The 26,329-nt window shown below is 43.4% G+C and overlaps 1 protein-coding gene across 1 annotated transcript in view; it reads right to left on the bottom strand.

The window, feature by feature from the left end:
* The window catches only part of Tbcd (tubulin folding cofactor D), a 149,072-nt gene that overhangs the window by 117,675 nt on the left and 5,068 nt on the right, over window positions 1-26,329 (bottom strand). The window contains exons 3-7 of the mRNA XM_040750229.1: window positions 25,608-25,705; window positions 24,529-24,630; window positions 23,750-23,896; window positions 23,289-23,344; window positions 8,700-8,832 (exon numbers count right to left, since the gene is read on the bottom strand). Coding sequence (XP_040606163.1) covers window positions 8,700-8,832; window positions 23,289-23,344; window positions 23,750-23,896; window positions 24,529-24,630; window positions 25,608-25,705 — 536 coding nt within the window. The remainder of the gene's footprint in view (window positions 1-8,699; window positions 8,833-23,288; window positions 23,345-23,749; window positions 23,897-24,528; window positions 24,631-25,607; window positions 25,706-26,329) is intronic.

Genomic DNA, 26,329 nt, shown 5'->3' with positions numbered 1-26,329 from the left:
CCAGCTGATTAAGGTTCTTGCCTAGGCCAGAGACTTGGCCCTCATTGCTGCTTCACCAATGCAAAGGCACCCAGAACAGGTCACCCCTAAAGCCCCTTCCTCCAGCATTGTGGGGGAAAGAAACTCCACAAACTAGAGCCTAGAAAATTGAGGCCTACCACACCTACTGGCTTATAAAAATAAAAGTGAAAAACATCTTCTGTCCCAAGAAGAGCAATAAGCTGATCCTAAAGAGGGAGTGCTCAGATACAGGGCAGGAGCCAGCCCCAGGAACACCATCCAGGGCAGAGGCATCACCTGCCCAACAGGCATGCTGCTGAAATCGGTTGTCAATGGTTAGGATAGATAGCTCATTAGAATCAGAGATGGTATGTCTTACTATGCCTTCCTCATAGCCCCAGCTCTTTGAGTAGCTCTATGACCACAGATGTGCCAAACATTTTTATTTTGAGTGGCTCCCTAGATGGCAGTGGCTCTGAACCACTTCTGAACTATGGGATCAGCCCAAATTCTCAGGATATAAACAAGCCACTGGGCAGTTTCAGATTTGACAATATCCCAAAGGCAAGATTTCCAGGAAAGAGAGTGTTTCCTTACTAGAATAAAAAAAAAAAATCACAAAAAAGCTCTTCCAGCACAAAAATGAAAGAAATTATCTCATTAATAGGAGAATTTTATATAAAAGAAAGCTAAAACATCATTTATATGAGACAGGAGCTCCCTACACAGTCCCAGATGACCTCCAACTCATGATCTTCCTGTCTCGGCCTCCTGAGTGCTAGATTACTAGCATGTACCAGCACAGCCAGTTATAGAGAATCAATTCTTCATAGCAACAAAAACCAATTACTCACTGTAATCTCCTTGATGTAAAAAAGAAAACTCACCAATAGGAAAGACCTTAGACAATAGGGAAACGGACCAATTATAAACACAGATAACTCCAGGCCCTCATGTCTGTGCTATTGCTACTTATTTCAATTTCTAGTGCTTTTTAGGTAAAAATAACCATTCATCAATTAACTGACCAATTTGAAAGAGTGTGGTAACACTCCTCCCCGACAGCCCAGAATTGAAGGTATCCCAACATCATGGAGCTTCCCAGGCTCAAAGGCAGGAGCCATGCATACAGAGCCAAGTAGTTGCGCACATGAAGGAATGCCCGGTATGGCTGAGGCACCTAAAGTCAGAGACCAAAGCCCAAATATCCCCCAGTGAAGGCCAGGTCAGTACTGGCCCGTGTGGAAGTGAGGCAGACAAAAGGAGCAAGAAAAGAAGCACAGGCAAGGAAAGCTTGAGGCTCTACCAAAAATCATGTCTTCAGCACAGCACCAAAGACAAAGACGACACATGGAAGGGAGGGCAAGCAGTACACACAGTCCCCATAAAGTCAGCACAGGAGCCAGCACCACCTTTGGCTGAGAGGCATCAAACTGATCAAGAAGGGCGCTGTGACGCATGTCTACAATCCCATCACTACAGAGCTGGGTTAGGATGATGAGCTAGATCAAAGCAAGCCTGGGTTATACAAGATCTCTATGTCAAGGTGTGGGGAGGGTAACACAAAGGCTCTCCAATGACTCCATGGGACACACTACAGAATGCACAGGTCCCAGGCCCTTTGTCATAACACAAAAAAGTAGGGAGGTGTCAAGATAGAGGGCTTGCCTGGCAGGTCTAGGCCACTAGAATGACCTAGCCCAAAGGACAGATGGTCTATTCGCATAGACCAACGGTTTATAGGATCTTTGAAAAGAACCAAGTGTCAAAACAAAGTACCCAATGCCCAAAATTTTTGAAAAAGGATACAGAGGGAACAATTTCAGGGAACTGATACAGACATTTTGTTGTCCCACAGTGAGAGCATGACTCAGCCACAGAGGGCTTGACCAACCCATTACCTATAGGGGACTGATCACCCCATTACCTATAAGGGGACTGGCCAACCCATTACCTATAAGGGAACTAGTCAACACATTACCTATAAGGTGACTGGTCAACCCATTACCTATAAGAGGGCTGGCCAACCCATTACCTATGGGGGGTTGGTCAATCCATTGGCCACAAAGGGCCCAGCTTCTCCAATGACCAGACAGAGCTTCATCAGCTGAGCTTCCTAGTCAACATGCAAGCATGAAGACAGTGCCAGTTGTCCACCTTGGAAAACTTGGTCTACTGATTACATACTGCCATCCTCTGTGCTCAGATGGCAGGAAGACACTCCACCCTGTCCTTGGCAGGTCTTCCCTCTGATGCCTCTCACTCCTTATTCCCTTAAAGGGCAGCTTACTATATACAGAGAACCCTGTCTAGGCCAAGGAACAGCACACAGTACCGGTAACCCAACAGACAAGGAGTGATACTAAGGGCCCCATGGAGGTACTTCAGAGTGGGATGGCTTGTCATCCTATCAGAAGATAATGATCAAGCACAGCACATGGGATAGGCTTGAGTGAGGGCAAAAGATTAAGGAACCACATTGTAGGATAAAGGCTTGTGGGGTGGAAAGAAGGTCATGGAGGGGTGTCTGAACAAGACAAGGGAGACAAGAGAACAAACAACACAGCAGGCATAGAGGTCACAGGCAGAAACAGTCCCACTCTCCAGTGTGTGTCTCTCTCTGTCTCTCTCTCTGTCTCTCTGTCTCTCTCTCTGTCTGTCTGTCTGTCTGTCTGTCTGTCTGTCTGTCTCTCTCTCTCTCTCTCTCTCTCTCTCTCACATACACACACACACACACAAAACCGCTGTCAGGCTTCCACATTCACAAGGCTAAGGAGGACAACAGGCATGAGGTGAGGTCGTGACTTCAGAGGTGTCTCAAGTGCACCCACAGAATGAGGGCTCTAGAACAAGGACAGAGAACAGGAAACAAAGATCAAGGGCAAATCAGAGATGAGTTGTCAACAGCCAAGGCCTGAGGGAAGCATGTGAGAAGGAAGGCCAAGGAAAGTATGGGCAACCAGATATCAACACCTGTCCAAGGGCCAGATGAGAAAGAAGGGGTAGAGCTGTGAGGTATCCAAATGGCCTGCAACAAAGCCAAGACTAAAAGGGAGTGGGAGGGGGGCATTAGGCTCCTCAGCCTCTAGCACTAACCCAGCTCACATCAGCAGGTGGGCAGATAACACTTTCCTTCTACTTAAAGGAACAAGGAGGATGAGGCCTATGACCTGCGAAGTCCCTTCCCCTGCCAAGTGTGGAACCCTGCATTGCTTGCATGTATAGACATGTTCCTATGGGGCTCATCTATGTAAAATGCTGAGCTACATGAAATTAGATACAGCCAGAGCTAGCAGTTCACAGTCTACCCAAAGCCCAACTCAGGAACTTATTTCCCTGAAATTACAGACACAGAGCATTCAGTACTTGATCCCCGAACTGTCATACATCTTCTCCACCCAAAATCCTACTTTGGGGGCTAGCAAGACGACTCGGTGGAAAAAGGCACTTGCTGCTACCAACCCTAAGTTTTGATTCCTGGGATTCGTATGATGAAAGGAGAGAATTCTTTCTGCCTCCACATTAGTGCTATAGCACACGCACACACGCGCGCGCACACACACACACACACACACACACGCACGCACGCACGCACACACAACACACCACACCACACCCGCAAAATATATAAAAAGAAATAAAATGAAAAGAAAAGCTACCCTGAGCACCAAAGTACAACCATCCAGATATTCTGCCGTTGGCACAGAGAGAGAGAGACAGAGAGACAGAGACAGACAGAGACAGACACTAGAGAGTGGGACAAAAAGAGGCCAGAGCCCAAAAGACCATAATAGGCTAAGCTCTGCCTAACAACATGACTGGCACTGATCAGTCTCCACACACTTCTGAGGCAAGAGAAGTTTGTCACTTCTCTTCCAGAGAGAGCAAAGTACCACACCTATGCCTCAGGCCACTAAGAGAGAAGAAATCCAAGTATAGCTAAAGCCTATTTAGAAGCCAAGGCCAGGACACCTTGGTTAGGTGGCTGAAAGCCCAGGCAGAGCCCAGTCCATGACACCGGTCCCTCACACCTGTCCACAAGAGTGACCTAGTCAACAGTCACTTGTACCCAGACACCTGATCATTTTCATCCTTAAACTACACTCAAGAAAGAGGCACGCCAACGATTCTACTGGTGGTTGCCATGCAACAGCCTGGGATGGATCTATGGTCCTGGTGCTGTTGGCTTTCTTGAGGTTTTTTGGTTTGGTTTGGTTTGGTTTGGTTTGGTTTGGTTTGGTTTGGTTTAGTTTTTTGAGACAGGGTTTGTTTGTGTAATAGCCTTGGTTGTCCTGGAAGTAGCTCTGTAGAGCAGGCTGGCCTTGAATTCACAGAGATCCACCTGGCTCTGCCTCCTGTATTTTTGTGTTTTAATACTATTGTTTATGAGGCTTCTGGGTTTTGGTGGAATTTTGTGGTTTGTTTTGTTTTATTCAGTGCTGAGTAACAAACCCAGGGCTTTAGGCATGCTAGACAAGTGTCTCTGTCACTGAGCTAAGTTTAGTAAGAATCCTACCTTTAAACAATAAGAAAATAAATTTAGAATTTTATTTTTTGATTTGTTTTGTTTTTTGTTTTTCGAGGCAGCTTCTCTGTGTAGCTGTGGCCATTCTGGAACTCTCTCTGTAGACCAGCAGTGGCCTATCTTAGGGACAGAAGTTCCTTCACTACCATGGCCACTGCAGGAAATGCAGAGAAGCCACAGTGGTCAGAACTTTCAAATCTGAGGAAGAATCACAAACACGTTTACGTGACAATGCTTTAATTTAAAAAATATTTTCCATTCTCAAGTTTCCTCTATTTGCACTAATACTAATACTCAAGAGTAAAGGGGCCTTCCAGAAAAATGAAGCTGCCAAGCACTTGTTTCCTTCCCACAAGAGTTAAGAATCAACGCTACAAGAGGACTATGCTTCGAGGGAAATAAAATCAATCCTAGTTTCGATGTGACTTGTTCAGGGTTCACCTGTTTCGCCTAACCCACACTAATGAACAGGTGGATAAAAATGAAGCCAAGTGCATCAAAGGAAACATGCAATCCTAAAGCACAATACACCTGCAAGTTTCATCACGCACAGGACACCCAGCCCTCTGCCTTCAGGTCTGACAGGCCCATGGTGAAACTGCTCCACCCACTGAGCGTAACTTCCTCCTGCCCTGGAGCCAGACCAGACCCAAGTGACCCTCCAAAAGAGAAAAGAAGGCAAAGGGAGAGACTGGAGACACTGCTGTCCCAAGCAGCAGAGACTTCAGGTTTCTGGGGGCCAAAGCCAGGCGCTGTGAGCCCAAGAGAATGAGACCACCATGGCTGTTGGTCCAGTTTCATTCATCCACTTCCCAGGATTTCAGTTGCCTGCGTCAGACAATTGCTCACCATCCTCAGGGCAAATCTCTCTAGATAGAGCAGAGGTGCTGTTGCCAAACCACCAAAGCACTCTGCCCCAACAGCAGAGTTGGGTCTCATCTTCCCCTCCCTTGCCAACACACCCAGCTGGGGGGTGGGGAGCAGGAGACAACTTTTCTAAGCCTCTGGGAACCCTTTTTACATCTCAGGAGGAAGGTAAAAAGAGAATTTCTCTCCCTCAACACTGGAATTTGAGGATGTTCAAATAAAAGGCACACATGTCTAGCCGACTTAAGTCACTAAAAGGAATCTCAACCCACTGGCATAACTGGCAAGGAATGGAACAGCAACTGTCCTCCAGTATCTGAGCACAATCTATGCTCTTCACACTCCCCAAGCAAGAAAGGAAAAACAGAAAACTTGGGAACCACACAGAGAGACAAAAAAAAGAAAGAAAGAAAGAAAAAAAAAGAGAGAGAACCAAAAGGCTGTGAGCAAAGTATGTAAAACTAGACTCTTTGTGACTTCTCTGACACCCATATGGACAAGCCCACAGGCACTCTGCCCAGGACCTCCATAAACCTTCAGTTACTGCCCAGCAGGTTATCCCACCTCCTATAGGAGTCTACTTCCCCTAGGCAGGAAGCCTGCTTACCCTGCCAGTCACATCTGTGCTGCCAGGGCAGCACAAATCAGAGAAACTCCTGAGCCAGGCTGGCAAGTAGCTAGCTGTAGACCCTAAAGCCCCTAAAAATGTACATGGCTAGCTAGGTACAGTGATACACACACACATAACCATTGCGTTGACAAGACAGAAGCTAACCTGAGCTATAAAGTATGGTCCTTCTCACCTAAGCCCAGAAAGAATGCAGACAGCTGAACAAAACCAGTCTAAAGTCAGTCTCCTGAGATGAATCACGCCTGCCCTCCCGTGTCCCATATCCGCATGCTAGATAGGTCCAAGACCCTTCCCTCAAGCTCCGCCATGGATTAACAGACTTTAGCTACATTTTGTCAGACCTTCCTATATTCTCTTGATCTAAACATTTTCAGCAAGACTCAAGCCAAGCCACAGGTGTTTGCATACACCTGGAATCCTAGTACTTAGGAGGAACAGTCAGAAATATCAACACAAGTTCAAAGCCAGCCTGGTCTACAAATTCCAGGCAAATCACGGCTACAAAGTAAGACATGCCTCATTTTTTAAAAAAAGTGTAGAAAGTCAGGCATAGTGCTACACATCTTTAATCCCATTACTCTGGAGGAGGAAGAGGCAGGCAGATCTCTGAGTCTGAGCCCTATCTCAAAAATTAGCTAGGTGGTAATAGGGTTTCTCTGTGTAGATCAGGCTGGACTCAAACTCAGAGATCTGCCTGCCTCTTCCTCCTCCAGATGGTATCATATCTCCTGAAACTAGTTCAGGGAATTGTATACCTCCCAGCATGGGTACTGGGAACTGAACCAGGAAGGCAGCAAGTGAGCCATCTCTTGAGTCTCACAACCATAATTTTTAAAAAAGACTTCAAAAACAAAATATGATATTTTCAAAAAGTAAACCATCAGGGGCTGGCTAAAGCTAGATGATTCAGTGCTTGCCCAGCATGTTTAAGTGTGACACCCCAGCATTACCAGAGAGAGAGAAAAAAACACTATGAGCAGAAACACTATTGACCGAGTTAAATATCTATTATCATACACATTAGAAAAAATTACTGCTACATACCCAAGAGAATTGTAAATGTAAATTTAAAAAAACTTTTATGTTACCAGTAGCATTAATCAGCAGACTAATTAGTCAAAACCAGTCCCATAGTGAAACATTTTCTGACCATAAAAAAGGAGCGAAGGAGAGAAGAACTGACACATGCCACAGGGTGGACAGACCTTAAGGACACTGTGCTCAGTGAAAGAAGCCTATCCTGCGTCAGTCTAAATATGCAAAATGTTCATAAAAGTCATCTCCACAGAGAGGTGCAGGTCAGTGACCACTAGCACTATGGAGTATTGTGTAGCATGTGGAGTGACATGCTAAAGGGAGACAATGGTTACTGCACAACTTTGCGGACATAACACAATGAGGAAACCACCCAACTGAAGGGACAGTCTTCATAGCAAGCAACTCATGTCTTGCTTTTAAATTGTTGTTAACATAGCAGAGAAGAAGCATGGGACACGAAACATCTTATTTTCCCAGGTTTCCTTCCTATGTGTTTTGAATGGCAGACCTCTGAAGGCAATAGCAATACAACTGAAAATAGAGACTGAACATTTCTCATTCCCACAACCAGGATGCAGAATCAAATGCAGTAGGTTCAAAGAGCCTCTACTCACCTTCCTATCTCCAGTCCCACATCCCCTTCCCAGGATTACTGGCACCTGGCCCTGGCACTGCCCACTTTGCCTCAGAACCTGTGTAAAGGTGCACAGACAGCCAAACCCAAGATGGCAGTATGACTAGTTGCCTTCAAACTTCTCCAAAGGATCCTGCTTCTGAGTGACCTGGCAGTTTCCTTTCCTCCAAAACATGAACAAGAACTACTCTCAAATCTCACCCAGTGTAATCAAAGAAAGAGCCTACAGTCCCAGAAGGTCATCTATAACCCTCCAGAATGTGAAACCCTAGAGACCATGGCCGTATAGGACTATCTATGCCCTCCTCCTCAATGCTGACTCCATGACCTCAGAAAGCCTCTGTGACATTGTAAACATTAACCCTAGAAACAGCATTGGAAAGTCATGACCTTGTAACAATGCACATCAAAACCAAACAAAGACTTAGGAGTCCATCTGTGACCTCACGAATACTGGTCCAGAAGCTTCCTAGCCTCATTCACAAGGTCATAGCCTCTCTGTAATTTCACACTGCAGCTTTTCTTCTTGCCAGTACTAAAAAGTCATACAACAGACAAGCAATAGGTAGGTTGGGCACAAAGGGCTTCTCTAAACAGGTCCCAGAGCCTGTATTTATACTTAGATATTTGAAGCTTTGCAACACACTAATCCAAACAGGATCAGATTTCAAGCTCTCTGCCTTTTTCACTAGGGCTAGCTTCAATAACTGCTTTAGAACAAAACTAAACTCCCAGGGACATGGCTGCAGTTCTGCAGGCACTACTGCCCCCTAGTGGTGATGCATATATATATAATCAGCTTCCTCCTGTGAGCCACCACTTCAAGCCAGCCTCACACACTAAAGTACACAGCAGTCAGTAGAAAATGAAACCACAATTTTGTGATGCAAACAAATCCCACATAGAGTGAATGGAACAAACAGAGTTCGGGGATGACCCATCAGTCTGGAGACAGTGCCAAGTCCTACAGTTCCACAGATCCACAAGCTGTCCCTGGTACTTACCAGGGCCTGCAGCATCCCATCCATTGCAATGACACCATCAATGGTCTGGAAGGAAGAGTTGGCCAAGGTACACAGGCTCCAGTCCAGAAAACTGGCCATCTTTCTCTGCTTGACATCAGGACGTATGATAAGCCTGAGGGGAATATAAACACAAGGAGATGCTCAACAAGACTCCAATGTTGAGAACTCACCCACATTCCACCAACCACATTTCCTCCCAGCCCTGAAGCAGGTCAGTTGCCTACATACATGGCCCTCTCTCTAAGAAAACAAGCCCCTGACCATCATGGTCTAGCAGTTCATTCCCTACCAGGATATCTCATGAAGGTATTCACAGGCCTCATCACCTTCCCTCCTTCCCTCCCGGGGCCCAAGTCATCTAGCAGCTCCACAATTGACAGATACCTTTATCCCCACCACATCCAGGGAACATCCTCCTACTTCTCAGCTCCAACTCCTTCTGAGTGTATCCCTTAGCCCCAGGGTACATCCTCAACAACACAGTCCAATAGGGAACCCCAACCCAAGGGCCTCTCGACCACAACCTCTATGGATCACACAACTCCCACCTCATGCTGCACAGCCTCTTCCCTCCCACCCAACATCGAGCTGACAGTGTGAGCCCAAACCACTGGCTGGGTGATTTTGTATAGGTTCTATAATTTAAAAAAGAAGCCAAGTTCTGCCCTCTCAGGGCTGACGCCAAAAGAAAAAGCAACCCAGAAGACTAACAGAGAGAGGGGGGGAGGGAGGGAGGGAGGGAGGGAGGGAGGGAGGGAGGGAGGGAGGGAGGGAGGGAGGGAGGAAGACAAATTGCAGAGGGAGGAACACAAGGTTCTGTCTCTCCAAATAAGGCTCACAGACAACCTCAAGGGTACTTGTAAAGGAAGGATGCCAGCCAGGTGGGAAAGCTCTGTGTAGGGGGGAAGGGGAGCTAAGAGGAGATGCATAGCAGTAAGTATAGGGACCAGGGTCCAAAGGGCCTAGGCAGGCCAGGCAGCAGGTCTGATGAATGTCCTAACTACAATCCAAGGACATTCGGGTAGGAGAATGGAAATGGAGGTGTCAGCAGGTAGTCACAAGGCAGTTCCTCGTGAATAGTGGAACTGTGGGTAGAGAAAGGGTATGAGTCCTGGGGACAGAGAGGCCCACTTTGGGGTATTCCCCATGCAATGCCCATTAGAGTTTATGTGAGTCCACAGTTTCTGAGAAGAGTCAGAACTGGAACCACCAGTTATGACATCCATCCACCCTCTAGTGTCCTGACCACCTGGGAACTAAACCCACTATACTATACCTGTCTAGCTCTTCTAGAGGGCTAGTTACTCTCTTGGTAACAAACCCTCTCAGCATACACTGGTTAGTACTATGTTCCAGCCCCTCCCAGAACATGTACAGGCATGTGGACAGCTGGCACTCTTCATCTTTCCATGAGTGGTAAAGACCCCACCTCCTGAGGGTCACACCTCACAGGACATGCTCAAGGGTTTAGGTTTCCTATTTCTAGACAACATGGTCCAATACTTGCCTAACCTCAGTGGTCCTCCTATTCAATCTATGTGGCAGATAACCAGAGCTTTGCCCTAAGCAGCAACTACACAGTCTAGTATTTGTCCTCTGCCTTCATCCTGTCATGGCTCATAATCACAGATTTATTCCCATGGCAAAGCACACCTTTAAACTTTAGAAAAACGTAGAGTTACTTGCTATATTACCAATTTGACGACTAAAGAAAAAGCAAAGTTGAGCCACCAGCAGGCCAAGCTGCAAAAGCAGCAGCGCATCCAGTAGGACTGGCAACCACAAAAGAGATAGAGCTGTAAGACTGGTGGTTGCCAGCAGCAGAAATTAGAAGCAACAAACAGTAGCTGCCTTTGAACAGCAACAACTCTGACAGAAGCCATGTTACAGTAGGTGCCAGCTGAACAGGTCAGCAGCCATGGCAGGAGAAATAATAACAGCCAAAGTAGAGAGAAGACAGGAGAGAGTGGGGAATTGAGACTACAAGACAGGCTACGAAGAGCCAGAGATCAAAAACTACAAGGGCTTCAAAATATCAGGCCAAACAGCTGTAACACTGAACATTACTAAGCACTTAGGAATCCCAATACCTACATCTGCACAGCAGCTGCTGCCAAGGGATGAGGAATACTCATAAAACTACAGGTCCTAGCACTTTGGCTGTCTCAAAAACTGTAACACTGGTAGAACTAAGGACACCACTCTCAGAAGCTTGCACAAGATCCCTAACACTAGAGGACCCCATCTGCTGCTGTTTCTGCCTGCTTATTCCTGCAATTTGATGCTATCAAATGCTAATGAACACAAAAGATACCAAGACCAGCACTAAAGTGTTTCATTGCCTACCTGTGAATTCTACCTAAGTAAAGCAAAGGGAACCCCAGACAACTAAATAGGAATCCTAGTCGCTGGATTGACTTGAACACAGCCTCAGAGTAAAACAGGTGACATACCTAAACATAATAAAGGCAGTTTACAGCAAGCCCATAGCCAACATCAAATTAATGGAGAGAAATTCAAAGCAATTCCAATAAAATCAGAACAAGACAGGGTTGTCCACTCTATCCACACATATTCAGTAAAGCACATGAAGTCTTAGCTAAAACAGTAAGACAACTGAAAGAGATCAAGGTGAATCAAATCGGAAAGGAAGAAGTCAAAGTATCTTTTTTACATATGATAAGATAGTATACATAAGTGAACCTAAAAATTCCACCAGGGAATTCCACCTCTACAGCTGATAAACACTTTCAGCAAAGTTGCTAGATACAAGATTAACTCACAAAAAGCAGTAGCCCTCCAATATACAAATGACAAACAAACTGAGAAAGAAATCAGGGAAACAACATCTTCCACAATAGCCTCAAATAAAATAAAATATCTTGGGGTAACGCTAACCAAGCAAGAGACTTTTATGATAAAACCTTCAAGTCTTTGAAGAAAGAAATTAAAGAAGATACCAGAAGATGGAAAGATCTCCCATGCTCATGGATCACTAGGATCCATAATAAAATTTAACACAATAAAAATGGCCATCCTACCAAAAGCAATCTGCAGATTCAATGCAATCCCCATCACAATCCCAATGCAACTCTTCACAGACCTTGAAAGGACAATTCACAACTTCACATAGAAAAACAAAAACCCCAGGATAGCTGAAACAATCCTGAACAATAAAAGAACTGCTGGGGAAGATGGGCAGAGGTGGCTCATGCCTTTAATCCCAGCACGAGAGGCAGAGGCAAGTGGGTTTCTATGAGTTCGAGACCAGCCTGGTCTACAAAGCTACACAGATACACAGAGAAGTCCTGTCTCAAAAATAAATTAAAAAAAAAAAAAGTAAGAAGAAGAAGAACTGCTGGAGATCTCACCATTCCCAATTCCAGTTGTACTACAAAGCTACAGTAATAAAAACTGCATGGTATTAGCATAAACACAGACATGTGGATCAATGGAATTGAAATGAAGACCCAGACATAAATCTACACACCTAAAGACACCTGATTTTTTTTTTATAAAGAAGCCATAAATATACACCGAAGGGAAAAAAAAGCATCTTCAACAAGTGGTTCTGATCAAACTGGATAGCTGTATGTAAAAGAATCCAAATAGATCCATATTTATCCCCCTGCACAAACTCAACTCCAATTGGATCGAAGACCTCAACACAAAACCATACTCACTGAACCTGAAAGAAGAGAAAGTAGGGTTTAGCCTTCAACTCACTGGCACAGGGGAAGACACAGGCACTAAGATCAACAATTAATAATGGGACCTCATGAAACTGAAAAGTTTCTGTAAGGCAAAGGACACTGTCATTCAGACAAGCAGCAGTCTACACACAGAATGGGAAAAGATTCTTACCAACTCCACATCTGACAAAAAACTAATATTCAAAATATATAAAGAACTCAATGAAAGGTTCAGGCATTACTCTGGCCTGCCCTGTTACCTGGCAGGATGCGCTCACGCAACACTCTGGCCAGCCCAAAGTTCCGTGAGAACCAGGCAGGTGCAAAGGACCCCTTTAAGGGACTGACCCCTGCCCGTTTACTCTCTCTTACTCTCTTCCTCTCTTACTCTCCTCCTCTCTTACTCTCTCTTGCCTTGCTCTTACTCTGTCTCTCTTATCTCTCTCTCTCTGCTCCCCTTTTCCCTCCCTGTCCACCAATAAACTCCACGTGGGATCGTTGAGTCGCGGTCTGTGTCTCCTTACTGGATAAACCTAAACATTTTAACAACACTTTTAAACCAGGTATCAAATAGTCCAATTAAAAAAAAGCTAAACAGAAAATTCTCAACAGAGGAAATGCAAATGACTGAGAAACAAAGAAATGTTCAACATCCTTAGGCATCGAGGAAATCCAAATCAAAGCTTCTTTTGAGATTCCATCTTACACCTGTCAGAATGGCTAAGATTAACACTACAAGTGACACCTCATGCGGGAAAGGTTTTGGAATAAGGGAAACACTCATCCATTGCTGGTGGGAGTGCAAACTTGTACAGCACTTGGAAATCAGTGTGGTGTTCTTGGGTATATACCCAAAGGATACTTCATCTCACCACAAGGACACTTACTCATTTATATTCATTGCTGCTCTATTCATAATAGTCAGAAACTGGAAACACCATAGATGTCCCTCAACAGAAGAATGGATAAACAAAAGTTGGTACATTTACACAATGGAGTATTACCCAGCTGTTTAAAAAAAAATGACATTATGAAATTTGCAGGCAAATGGATAAAACTAGAAAAAAAAATCAAACTGAATGAAATAACCCAGACCCAGAAAAGTAAATATGGTGTGTATTAAACTTACATGTGGATATTAGCCATTAAATAAATGATAACTAAGCTACAGTCTGTAGACCCAGAGAAGTTGGGTACAGAGAAAGAGACTGGGGGGACACATGGATCTCCCTGGGAGGGGGAAATAGAGTGGATTTTATGGGTGGACTGGGAGCAGGGAGAGAGGATGGGAAATGGGAGGATCAAGTGAAAAGGAGGGGAAGTAGAGTATAAGGAGGGAATGAGGGGAAAGACGGCTAGAATTGAGTGGCATCTGAAGGGTGTTACGGAACCCTGGTGCAATGGAAACCTCCTAAAATATATGAAGGCAATCCTAATGAAGTCTCCAATTAATAAGAGAGACAGAATTCCATCTGGGCATCTCTTGTTACTAAACGAAGCTTCCAGTACAAGGACTGAGTTATATCCGATTGAACCACTGGCCAAAGAGGTCACATTGAAATGCCCCAAAAAACCCAGGCTGTTGCCAATACAATAGGTTGCTCTCCACAATCTGAAAGCAATGCTCCATTGCTGAAGACAACACCCACCAATTCACTGAACATGGAAAGGTTAAGCTGATGCCTACACAGAATCTTCACCCCTATGTTCTAGGGTCTATGATATGGGAAGGTACTACCAAAAGAGAAACATAAATACCACCTGGCCACAAAACTTTTGACTGACAATCTTTCTGTCTGCAAAATATGCTAGGGCAATGGTGGCACAGAGCCTGTGGGGTGCACGCCTTTAATCCTAGTACTCGGGAGGCAGAGACAGGTGAATCTCTTAAGTTTGAGGCCAACCTGGTCTACAGAGTGAATTCCAGTACTATACAAAGAAACCCTGTCTTCAAAAACCAAAAACAACAACAACAAAAGACAGGAAGAAGAGAAGAAATGGGGAGGGAAAAATGGAAGTAGAGGAACAAAACTTTAGTCCAAAAAATAAAAGGCCAACAATCACGTTAGAAATCCATCCCACAGAACTGTTCATGCTAATGGAAAACAAACAGCCCCAAGAATCCCACAAGTATAAAGAGGTCATGTTACAGAGAGCATATGATACTTGAGAAATGAAAAGTGGGGAAACTTATAAGCAATCGGTTATTTACTTTTATGGTTTGAATATATGTGCCCCACATGCTGACATTTGGAATGCTTGTTCCCAAGCTGACAAACTATTGGGGAAAGATGCTGTGGAGCCTTTAGAAGGCAGCTCACAGAAACAGGTCACTAAGAACAGAAGAGCAGGCATTTAAAAGTTATAATCTGGACTCTAGCTCTCTGCTTCCTGGTGCACTACACATAAACAACATTCCCAATATATGTTCCCACCATAATGAACTGAGCTACTAGGTATCTTCTGCACAGTGAGATTTCTTGTCAAGTATTTTAGTCACAGCAATACAATGTAATATAGATACCCACTAAATGTTTTAAATGAATAAGACATACTCGTCCAGCTCAAAGCAGTGTATTCTCCAAGAGAGGCACTGCACAGCAGAGCACTAAGGCCCAAGATTTGCACCTCTTAGAGTCTATCCTCAGAAAGCAATCTCGATACTGAAACGGGCTTTTATCACGCTTTCATAATGACAGAGATGACAGAGGCAATCACATGCCTGACATATGTCATACACAAAGTCAGCCAGCAGTTACAAAAAAACAGTAGAAAAGTAGGGTGCCACCTTGTAAGGCTGTGCTACATGTGTCCAATTTAATAATAGCACTGAAAGTCAGGTAGTGGTGGCATATGCTTTTAATTCCAGCACTGGAGGCAGGTGGATCTCTGTGAGTTCAAGGCCAACCTGGCCTATAGAGTGAGCTCCAGGACATCCAGAGCTGTTACACAGAGAAACACTGTCTTTGAAAAACCTAATAATAATAATAATAATAGCACTAGGAAAGACAAAAATATAGTATGTGTCACTAGAATTCATATGTAGAATTGTTTTATTTTTTTCTGTTCCAAATTTCTTTTTCTTCATGATTGTCCTGCTTCACCCTCTCAAGTACGGACACTACAAGGCTATCATGGTCAGTATCCCTTGCATATAAAAGCAGAAAACAGTAGCTACTTTTTTTAGCTGATACCATCAAGAGTAAAGCTAGGAGCTGAGGAGTTAGCTCAGGGATTAAGAGCACTGGCTATTCTTCCAGAGGACCCAGGTACAATTTCCAGCATCCACATGGTGGCTCATAACCATAGGTAACTCCAGTCCCAGGGGATCCAGTGTACTCTTCTGGCCTCCAATGGCACTGCAGGCACGTGGTGCACAGGCATACATGTAGGCAAAATACCCATATACATAAAAAAAAAAATGTGTGTGTGTTTGTGTGTATGCACTTTATGAAAAAAAATTAAAGAGTAAAGCTCTATCCTCATCTTTTTTGTTGTTGTTTTGTTTTGTTTGTCAAGACAGAGTTTAACAATGTAGCTCTAGTTAGTCTAGAACTCACTTTTTCAACCAGGCTGGCCTTGAACTCACAGAGATCTATCTGCCTTCTGAGTGCTGAGATTAAATCATGAGTCACCATGCCTGACTTCCTTTAACAGAGCTTCCATGTTTCCGTATCTTACTGTCTAAATAGCTCTGCAACAACTTAATGACAATAAGAGTTACAGGACAGGGTTCCAGAGACCCCCATCAAACAATACAGGCTACTTCCACTGTTCTTAGATACTCACTAGAACTTCATAGTAAGACTCTATTGCTAAAGACACACACTTTAATCACGGGACAGAGAAATCAAACTACTCAACGGGAAGCTTCCTCCTAGCTGGCTAGCCTTCATAATGCCAAAAGGTGATTCACAGGCTACTGAGGGAGAAAAGTCATCAACAGTCTGACCCAGATGTGAATCCTGTAAGCGACAGTAATGACTGACTGGCCTGGAAAGACAGACACTCATGCCTAGTACCAAATACCTAGTCACTAATCCATGCCTGGGGAGATCATAGGCCCTAACTGTATTATTTTTCCAAAGGAACACAGAAAACAAAACTGCCTTCTAAATACTTATCTTTGTACCCATAGACCAGTGGATTAGGAACAACAACAACAAAAAGACAAGAAGCTGAGAAGGGAACTGGTTGGGCAGGGGGAGTGTTCCCCAGAGAAGCTAGAGGCGGGAATGAGGGTACAGTATCTAGACAGCATCTAAATAAATGTGTTGTGTTCATGTATGAAAATCCCGAATAATAGATAAAAATTTAAAAATAAACTTTAAAAGTAAAGTAATAACTAGGAAAAACAAAAAGTTGCAGGAAAAGTCAACCATGGTAGCTCACACTTGTAATTTCAGCAATAGGGAGACTGAGGCAAAAAGATTATAACCATTTTTGAAACCAACCTGAGCTTCACAGTGAACCATAGGCCAGCCTTGCTTGGCTAGTGAATAGAATCCTTTCTCAAAAACTTGAAGACAAAAGGTTACAGGAAGCGGGTGTGGCTCGGGAGCCACAGGCCGAGAAGAGCACAAAATGCTGCTGGCAGCTAGTGTAGCAGGGCAGACAGAGTTTCAACAAAGACCAGCATATTACTGTGCATAGGCACACTCTTTACTCCACCAACAAGGTAACTATGGAATAGGGGTGACTCGGAACCATGTAAACAAATTCACTGAGCACCTCTGGGGTCATTCCCAGTGACCGTGTCAGTCTACTCAAACACCCTGGGTCCTCACACACTGCACATGAGTGTACAAATCTGGCAATAGCCTCTCCAAGGTGGATGCCAGCCACACCAAATGAAACAGTCATTCTGTTCACATCAGCACTAAATGGAACTGAGGTCCTGGTGCTCCAGGCTATGGCCTTTCCTATAGGATCCCAAAAAGTGAACAAAAGGCCTTGAGTTTTACCTTCTGTGGGTCATAGACACTCCATAGAGCAAAGTTTGGCATAAATCTACCACCGTCAATATGTTTAGAAATAAGAACAAATATAGGATAGACAATAGGGCTGGTGAAATGGCTCAGTAGGTAAAAGTACACATACGTACACACACACACACACACAAAAACACATGCAGTAAATAATTAAATGTAATATTTTTACTAAATATATTTTTTTAATTTTTAAAAGACAATAGTTTTCATTTGACAAAATTAACAAGATGTTCACAAAGTCTCACCCAGCTGGCAAATACTGAAAAGGGAACCCTCAATTTACAGTGACTATATTTTAAACCCCCCCCAAAAAAAGAAAAACCTTCACCCCACTTACAGGAGTTCATTCAATGTAATCAATCAGAATACAATAGTACAAAGTCTTATGTGGAACATTCAGGAATGGCCATGTTAATCTTGATCACCAAATAGGAAGAAGGTCATCTACATGTCCGGCAATAATATAGTCACATTTATGTCAGGAAAAGACAAAGACCCAGGGGCATCTGGGTATAGTGACTCAAAGAGAACATGTGATCACCAGACATGCACCAGAATACAAGCAGCTACACCTCCCAGAGCAAGAAAGAAGATTTGGTTACAGTCTTAAATGTTTGAATCAGAAATAGCCTGAAAGATCATGTGATCAAAGCTACTTATTGGCTGCTAGGGCTTCTCAGAAGTGACTGTCTGGATCAGGAGGGCTCTAAACTCAGCAGAAACTAATCCCCTAATGGGTTCATGATCTTATGGCTTTATTGATAGTACATGCCAGCCTAGCTGGAGGAAATACATCAGATATTCACTGAGAGGGTTATATTTTGTTCCTGGCCAGCCTGTCAGTGTGTCCATCCCTCACTATTGCCCAGATACCATAAGGTCAGCAACTCTGTCCCATCCTCTCTGCTATGTTCTGACACGGCAGAGGCCCAAGGTTCTTTCCCTACTTTACAGAGGTAGAACAATGACTAAGACAGATGTACCATGAACTAAAGACCCTACAAAACTATGAGTCTAAAGATGCTTTTCTTCCTTTGACTTTTCTCAGGCATTTTCCCACAGCAATGAAAGGTAACATTTTTATAATTATAAAGTTGTCATCTTTTCAGACCTTGATAAAGGGCAGAGATTTTCCTTCCCATGTGAGGAGCTGGGCATAGTGGCACATACCTTTAATTTTAATCCCAGCCTGACTCTACATAGTGAGTTCCAGGACAGCCAAAGCTACATAGTGAAACTGTCTCAAAAAGACAGAAAGAAAGAAAGAAAGAAAGAAAGAAAGAAAGAAAGAAAGAAAGAAAGAAGGAAGGAAGGAAGGAAGGAAGGAAGGAAGGAAGGAAGGAAAGAAGGAAAGAAGGAAAGAAGGAAAGAAAGAAAGAAAGAAAGCGGCCTCGCCAATTCCAGGGGACTAAGGTATTCTTCCCCTCTCTTGTCTTCTCAGGACCCATACCTCATTATTGGTCATGTTATCTAACATGACATCCAAGGTTATCAACTGCCCAAAAAAGTGTCTCTTCCCACTTTACAGAGGTAAACACCATAAAGATAGTCATCCCTCATTTGAGGTGCCAACCATTATCTAATCAAAACAACCACAAGACTTTACAAACAACTTTCAACAATTCAGGAGGGAAAATGTTGAAATTTCTAACTTATGTAATGATGCGCATATTTAAAATCACATCATTGGGAATCCTAACATCTACCAGAAGTCACACTTTGCTAAATAAAATTCCTAGTACCAACTGCCAGGTATGGTAAATATGCCTTTAAACAACACTTAGAGCAGTGGTTCTCAACCTTCCTAATGCTGTGACCCTTCAATACAGCTGTTCACATTGTGGTAACCCAAACCATAAAATTATTTTCGTTGCTACTTCATAACTCTAATTTTGCTACTGGTATGAATTATAACGTAAATATCTGATGTGTAGGATATCTGATATGCAACCACTGAATAAGGGTCATTCAACACCCAACCACTGATTCAGAGGGAGTCAAATCTCTGAGTTTAAGGCCAGCCTGGTCTCACAGCAAGTTCCAGGACAACCCAATACCAAGTGTGGGATACCTCTCCTTGAGTTGTTGGTCAGAGCTGTCCCAGAGACCCTAAAAACAACACAGGCATTGTCATTACTCTTGGTTGCCCACCAAAACTTTGATGGTAAAACCCTATTGCTGAAGACACCACACACAATGGTCACAGGACATGGAGAAATTAAGGTTATACTGTAAGACCCCGAATTTATAGAAATAAAATATAAGCTTAAACAGGGAGGGCACCCCACTAGAGAACTTGGGAAGTGAACAAAGGACCCCATCCCAGGAACCGGCCATACCACAGAATGGAATGTATGGTTTAGAGACCTTAATTGCAGAAGGGCTGTAAATCCACAAAAAAGCCAATTATGGGCTGCCATCTGTGAAGAACTGACCAGGGCAAACAAGACTAGTGGGAAACAAGGAGATAACACTATTTACTTAGGGAGAGATAATTAACTCATGCCAAGGTTTGATATGAAGGACATCTACTTCCCAGGGACAGGAGTCACGTACCCCCTTCCCCCGTCACGAGATAAGGACCCCTCCCAAAAGCTTGTGGTTTTTGTCTTTAAAAGCTGATTGTAACTGAACCTCGGGGCCAATCGGTCTAAAAGCTGACCGAGAGGCCCATCTGCAGATGCCTAATTAAAGCCTCTTGCGTGTTGCATCAATTGGCGCGTGGACTCTTGATTCTTGGGGTGACAAATCCAGCCTGGGGACCCTCCTCAATTCGGGGTACCCCAACAATACTGGCCAGGAAGTTTCCTCACTGCTGGATAGCTTCTATAGTACTCAAAGTTACTATGTAGGTGGCTGAGGGCAGGTGGGAGAGCCACCAACAATCTTACCCAGCCTTGAACCCTGTAAACTGTAGCACAAATTCTAATCATTCTTAATAACAATTGTAGAGAGCTGCAACGTGCCGCACATTAAAGATGGTGCGGGCTTTCACCTACCACCCTCCCGACGGTGAGTGCTCTCTGTGATAAACAACTCCTTATTTGGTCAAGGCTGGATATCAGGCTTGCTTCCTCGTATGTGGACCTATCTGCTGTCGCCAAGTGACGTGCTGGGGTTGGCTATGCCTAGGCCATATAAGCTGTGGGCTGGCTTTCCCCAAAAAGGAGAAGGAGAAGAAGATTGTTCATCAAGGTTTCTGAATAAACTGCTTGGAGAAGAGTCCGAGTGTTGCGTCTTCCTTGCTGGTTGAGGTGGGCGCGACAAACAATAACTCAGAGTCAACTATAGGGGTTAAAGCTGAAGATCAGAGGAGCAAATCGTCCAGTCTCTAGAGAGTTCTCATCTCTCCCAATGCTCAGACCAAAGGGGTGATCCCGTCCTCAGACTGCCTCCTCAGACTGCTTAGACTGAACTGTTCCTCAGACTGCATCTCTCTCATCTCCTCCTGCCTTATATTCCTCTCTCCCAGCCATATCACTCCTGTCTCCACCTCCTTACTGTTGGGATTAAAGGCATGGCACTCCAAGTGCTGGGATCACCTTTGTGTGAGCTCTGTTTCTCTTTTAGGCTGATCAATTTCATATAGCTCAGGATGGCCTTGAACTAACAGAGATCTGTCTGCCTTTATGTCCCAAGTGCTGGGATTAAAGGTGTGTGCCACCACTGCCTGGCCTCTATGGCTAACTAGTGTGGCTAGCTTTGCACTCTGATCATAAACAATGTATCACCACAGTAAACTATAACACTGAGCAGAATAGCAAGATATGCCCAGAGGTATAATAGAGACATGAATTATTTATAAGTATAACCAACTGCTTTCTGATTGGATTTAAGACCCAATCCACAAGACGAAACACATGCCTGGTATTGTAAATGTGAAGAACTGATGGTTAGGGAGTTCACAGGGCCCAGGGATGAACCTACTACTATTATCCTACTAAGTGTACATATTATCAAACTGCCTTCTAAATTCATATCTCTTTACCCATATTTTTAGGGCAGCTCTCAGACCTCATCAGAGAAGTTTCTCCGTGCAGTGAATGGTGGTTAATACAGAAACTCACAGCTGTCAAAGTGCAGAGAATAAGCATCAATGGAATGCTCAGTCACAGGTGGGATAGCTATATCACACACACACACACACACACACACACACACACCAACCACAAACGCGCTCACACGTATTTGTCTTCTGGACAGGACATGACCACTCATGAACTCACAGTAGCTACTTAATTGCCTGCACACAACCTGCACAAATCAAGCCAGTCAACATTATACCATGAAGGGGGAAGGGGCTCGTGAGTACCAACACCCAACTGAGGACCTATATAGACAGCTGATAGCTTCTGGAGGAGGGAAAAATCAGTTCTCTTTAAGGATGTGGACCCTGAAAGGTTGACCATGCTCCAGTGGATTACCCCATACCCATGAATATATGGGCAACACACAAATTGGCCTACATAGGTTACAAACTGTGGGAGAGTAGGTTTTCTGTATCAATTTCCTCCCAGATAAAACCATATATATCAAGACACAGAATGTTGGGGCTGGAGAGATGGCTCAGAAGTTAAGAGCACCGGCTGCTCTTCAAAGAACCCAGGGTTCCATTCCCAGAACCCACATGGTGGGTCACAATTATATATAACTCTAATTCCATAGAATTCAACACTTTCTTCTGATGACCACAAGCAATGCACACTCAGGGTATAAAGACACAGATGCATGCAAAACACCTATACACATGAAATACCAATTAAATAAACCTTTTTTAAAAAAGAAGATTAAATCTAAAACAAGAAAAGGGCACAAAATGTTAAGGAAGTAAAACAACAAGTTCTAAAGGAAGGTGAGTCCATCCTACATAACACTCCTTAAAGCTCAGGAAGTCCTGAAACTGACCAGATTCATTGAGGCCCTCCCACCCCAAGCATACATAAAACATTCTTAGACAAGCAAGCTACCTGGAAGAGCTCGGGCCAACTAAGTTTCCTGGAAAACACAGTTTCCAACCTGTTGAACTGCCTACAGATTATGCAGTGTGCTCTAAGTTTCTTGAGCTGTCAACTATGCTGGAGTGGGCTTTGGGGACGAAGCTGTGTTTGAGTTGTCTCTGTTTCTATAAGTAAACCCTCACCCATATTCCTGTAAGTAACCACAATAAAACTTACTAATTAACAAGTTGGACTTCGGAGGCATCCATACCTTTGACCTGTCATTATTAGCTTCCTATCTGAAGTGAGTAGACACTTGTTCAGGTCTCCCCAGGAATAGTGTCACATAACAGTAGCAAGGAATGGGTGAAGTTGGGAGAAGCTAGGGAGAGAAGTAAGGAGTAAATATGATCAACCCAGGCGTTGGTGGCGCACGCCTTTAATCCCAGCACTAAGGAGGCGGAGGCAGGCGGATCTCTGTGAGTTCAAGGTCGGCCTGGTCTACAAGCTCCACAGCAATACAGAGAAACAATGTCTCAGAAAAAACAAACAAACAAATAAATAAATAAATAAATAAATAAATAATAAAATGCATCAATAAATAAAGGAGTAAATATGATCAAACCCTATTGTATGAAATTCTCCAAGTATATTTTTAATGGTTTTTAAATTTTCATTTCTTTTTTTTTTTATAGTGTTTTCCTGCATGTATGTCTGTGTGAGGGTGTCGGAACCGAATTACACACAATTGTGAGTCACCATGTGGGTGCTGGGAATTGAACCCAGGTCCTCTAGAAGAACAGCCAGTGCTTTTTTTTTTTTTTTTTTTTTTTTTGAGACAGGGTTTCTCTGTGTAGCTTGAAGCCTGTCCTGGAACTTGCTCTGCAGGCCAGGCTGACCTCAAACTCACATCTCAGTCAACAGCACCACACAGCCAACAAGACTTACTTGGACACAAGGACAGCAGCTGCATCTCGAGCCTTATCGCTGACCACCAAATAGGACTGCAAGAATTTGACAAATTCCAATTTAGTATTCTTTTCTTTATTTTCTAGATGTCCTACAATTATGTAGTACTTACACAATATTCAAAATTAAATGCAAAATGAATAGTTTCCCTAAACTATTACAGTAATATATAATTTATGATTTATTAAAGCTTTCCTGAGGATTCAGAAAGCAAAGCCAGGCATCTAATCTCCACATAACTTGTCACAATTTCAAAGTAAGTTGAGGTAGAATTTTACCCAAAGCAAGCTGAGTTATTACTGATAGCAGTAATGTTAGTCAAAGCAAATAGCAAATATAAATATATACACCAAAAGTTTATCTAACTAAACTCATTTCAAGACAACATAAGCATGAACAAGTGTACAATTAACTGTTAAAGTCTGTATCATAATGGTTACCTTTGCTATTTGCAGAATACGGTCCATTATGGGTATTCGTGTTTCTCCAGATTGAGTGGGGAGATTCCCATCAAAGCGTGAAAAATCAAAAGGGATCAAGCAGGTCACAGAGAGCCACAATAAAAGCATGTAGCGTGTTTCCCATGTCTAAGGAGTTAAATCACAGTCAGAATGATTCCAGTATAGAAGACTCTAACACTAAGGCTAAATAGTAAGACCTGATCTCAAAAAGAAATGTAAAGAAAAGAAAAAGCCATCAGGCATATTGGTACCCACTCACATGTAATCCCAGCATTCAGGAGGCTGAGTCATGAGGAACTCAAGTTCAAAGCCAACCCATACCGCACAGAAAGTTCTAGATTAGTCTGGGCTACATAACAAGAACCTATAATAATTAAAGAGAGAGAGAACAACATCCAACCACACTCCACTGGCCATCCTATTGGCGTTCCCACCAACCTGGTGTCTACCACAGGCCCTTAGATACCATCAACCCTACCCTCACTATAAGCACAACACTGTGCAACGTCTTTAAGTCTTCCTAGGGCACCTTGGAACTGTGATGGTCTTGGAGACCTAGCACAGTCATACTGAGGTAAAAGGCATACTCTTTGCTTTATAAAGGATAAATTCTAAGAGAATAACTTAAAGCAACATGCGTAGAAGTGAAAGAAGCAGAAGAAATTCTTTTAAACAGCCTAAGATAAAACCAATGAAAGTTGGAAGGTAGAGCTGCCAGAGACAGTAGAGCTGGCAGGGAGGGCTTGAGAAGGACTCACCTTATGGTCTTTAGGATTCTGACCTGTGAACATATCTAACACAGACTGAACATCAGCTACTTCATGAGGAAATAGACGCAGAAATACTTTATATCCACGAACCTGCCAAATAAAAAGACATCAGAATATAAAGAAGATAGACTATCCTATATAATCAGAAAACAGAAAGAACAGCAAAGTTATCTTGATACTTTTATCAAGAACCATCTTCTATGCCCCCCATGATTGAAGAATTGTATCATATTCCAGTGACACAACTCAGCAAGACCAAAGGGACAAGAAAGCTATATTTATTTATTATTTATTAAATATGTTCTGTTCCAGTTTGGCTAACAAATCATATTGTGTGCATCAGAGATGTAAGTATGTTACAAACTAAAAACTTCTGCTTCTACCCTGTTCAGAGATTACTCTTCGACATTTATGAAAACGAAGTTCTGATGCACCTCAAAAGGCCCCACCAACACTTCTATAAGACATGCAGTGTTATCTTAACAGCCAAAGGCCTCACCCTGCTACAGTTGGAATGCTTGAACATGTTTTCCCTGAACAAAAATTACTTCAAGTCATTACCAGGTCTCTAAGTCTGGGGCCAGCATATGGGCATCACCAGAAAACTTGCAGAGAAAGCAGACCATCAGCTCCAGACCTTCTTCCCCAGAGCTACAGCATAAGACTCCCCATACTAAGGTAAACAAACAACTTCTATTGCTGAGTGTAGTGAACACACTTTTAACCTCGGCACTCAGGAGGCAGAGGCAGATGGATCTCTGAGTTCAAGGCCAGTCTGGTCTACATAGTAAGCTTCAGGGCAGTCAGAGCTACATAGTTGAGACCCTGTTGGGGAGGCTGGGGGTGGGGGGGAAGCACTTATATTTCCATCGAGCTTTTCTGCTTTTTCCTAATCTACCTAAAGAACCTAAGATCATCAAGACCCAAAACATACTAAATAGAGAATGAAAACCCACAACTTGTGCTGAAGAACCATGTTCCCCAAGAAATAACATTTAAGGGATTAACTTCTAGAGCAATTAGATGATAAAGTATCTGTCCACTCTATAGTGCTGTACAAATGTTACCTTGGTGATAACATAGAGAAATTTAAAAGCCAGATGCATGAGGGCAGGCGGAGAAGCCTCATCCTGTACTAGGTCCAACAATGAGTTCATCATCCACTCTAGGGAAAAACAGATATGAAATACTTACCTTAAAGTAAACATCAACAGGCAAAAGAAAATGGTTTTATTCCATATTAGCAAGCCTATTTAACAAAGTATCAATACAGTAAAGAAGTACATGTCCATCTCAGCCATCTCTGAAAAAAAGCAGTACTCACCTTAACACTCAATCCTATTTTTAAAACACAGAGAAAATATCTAAAATTGGTATCTGATACCATGTTTTACAGATGGCACCAGCAGGTTAGGTTGCACTAATGCAGTGAGACAGAAAAAAAAAGGAGGAAGATGAGGGTCATGCAGGGCACAGCCTTCTCCTGACTGTACAAAGGCCACGATCGGAACCCAGTACAAGGTTAACGCAAGGCAGGGCACAGAGGGAAGAAGAGAATCTAACAGGCTGTTAGCTGACAGCCATGTAATGTAAGAGCTCCACCCATACTCCACTGACCATCCTACTGGCCTCCCTACCAATCCAGTGATAAAATAGACCCTTATACACCACCAACCACATTCTCAGCACAAGCAAGACTCTGTGTTATGTCCTGTAAGTCTTCCTAGGGCACCATGGACATGAGGTGGTCTTGGAGACCTAGCACTGTCATCATGAGTCAAAAGGCCAT

This window comes from Mesocricetus auratus, unplaced genomic scaffold (assembly GCF_017639785.1).
Source record: "Mesocricetus auratus isolate SY011 unplaced genomic scaffold, BCM_Maur_2.0 Super-Scaffold_100007, whole genome shotgun sequence".
Classification (NCBI taxonomy): Eukaryota; Metazoa; Chordata; class Mammalia; order Rodentia; family Cricetidae; genus Mesocricetus; species Mesocricetus auratus.
The sequence above is the reverse complement of the archived record's forward strand: the minus strand, read 5'-3'. Positions and strand labels throughout refer to the sequence as shown.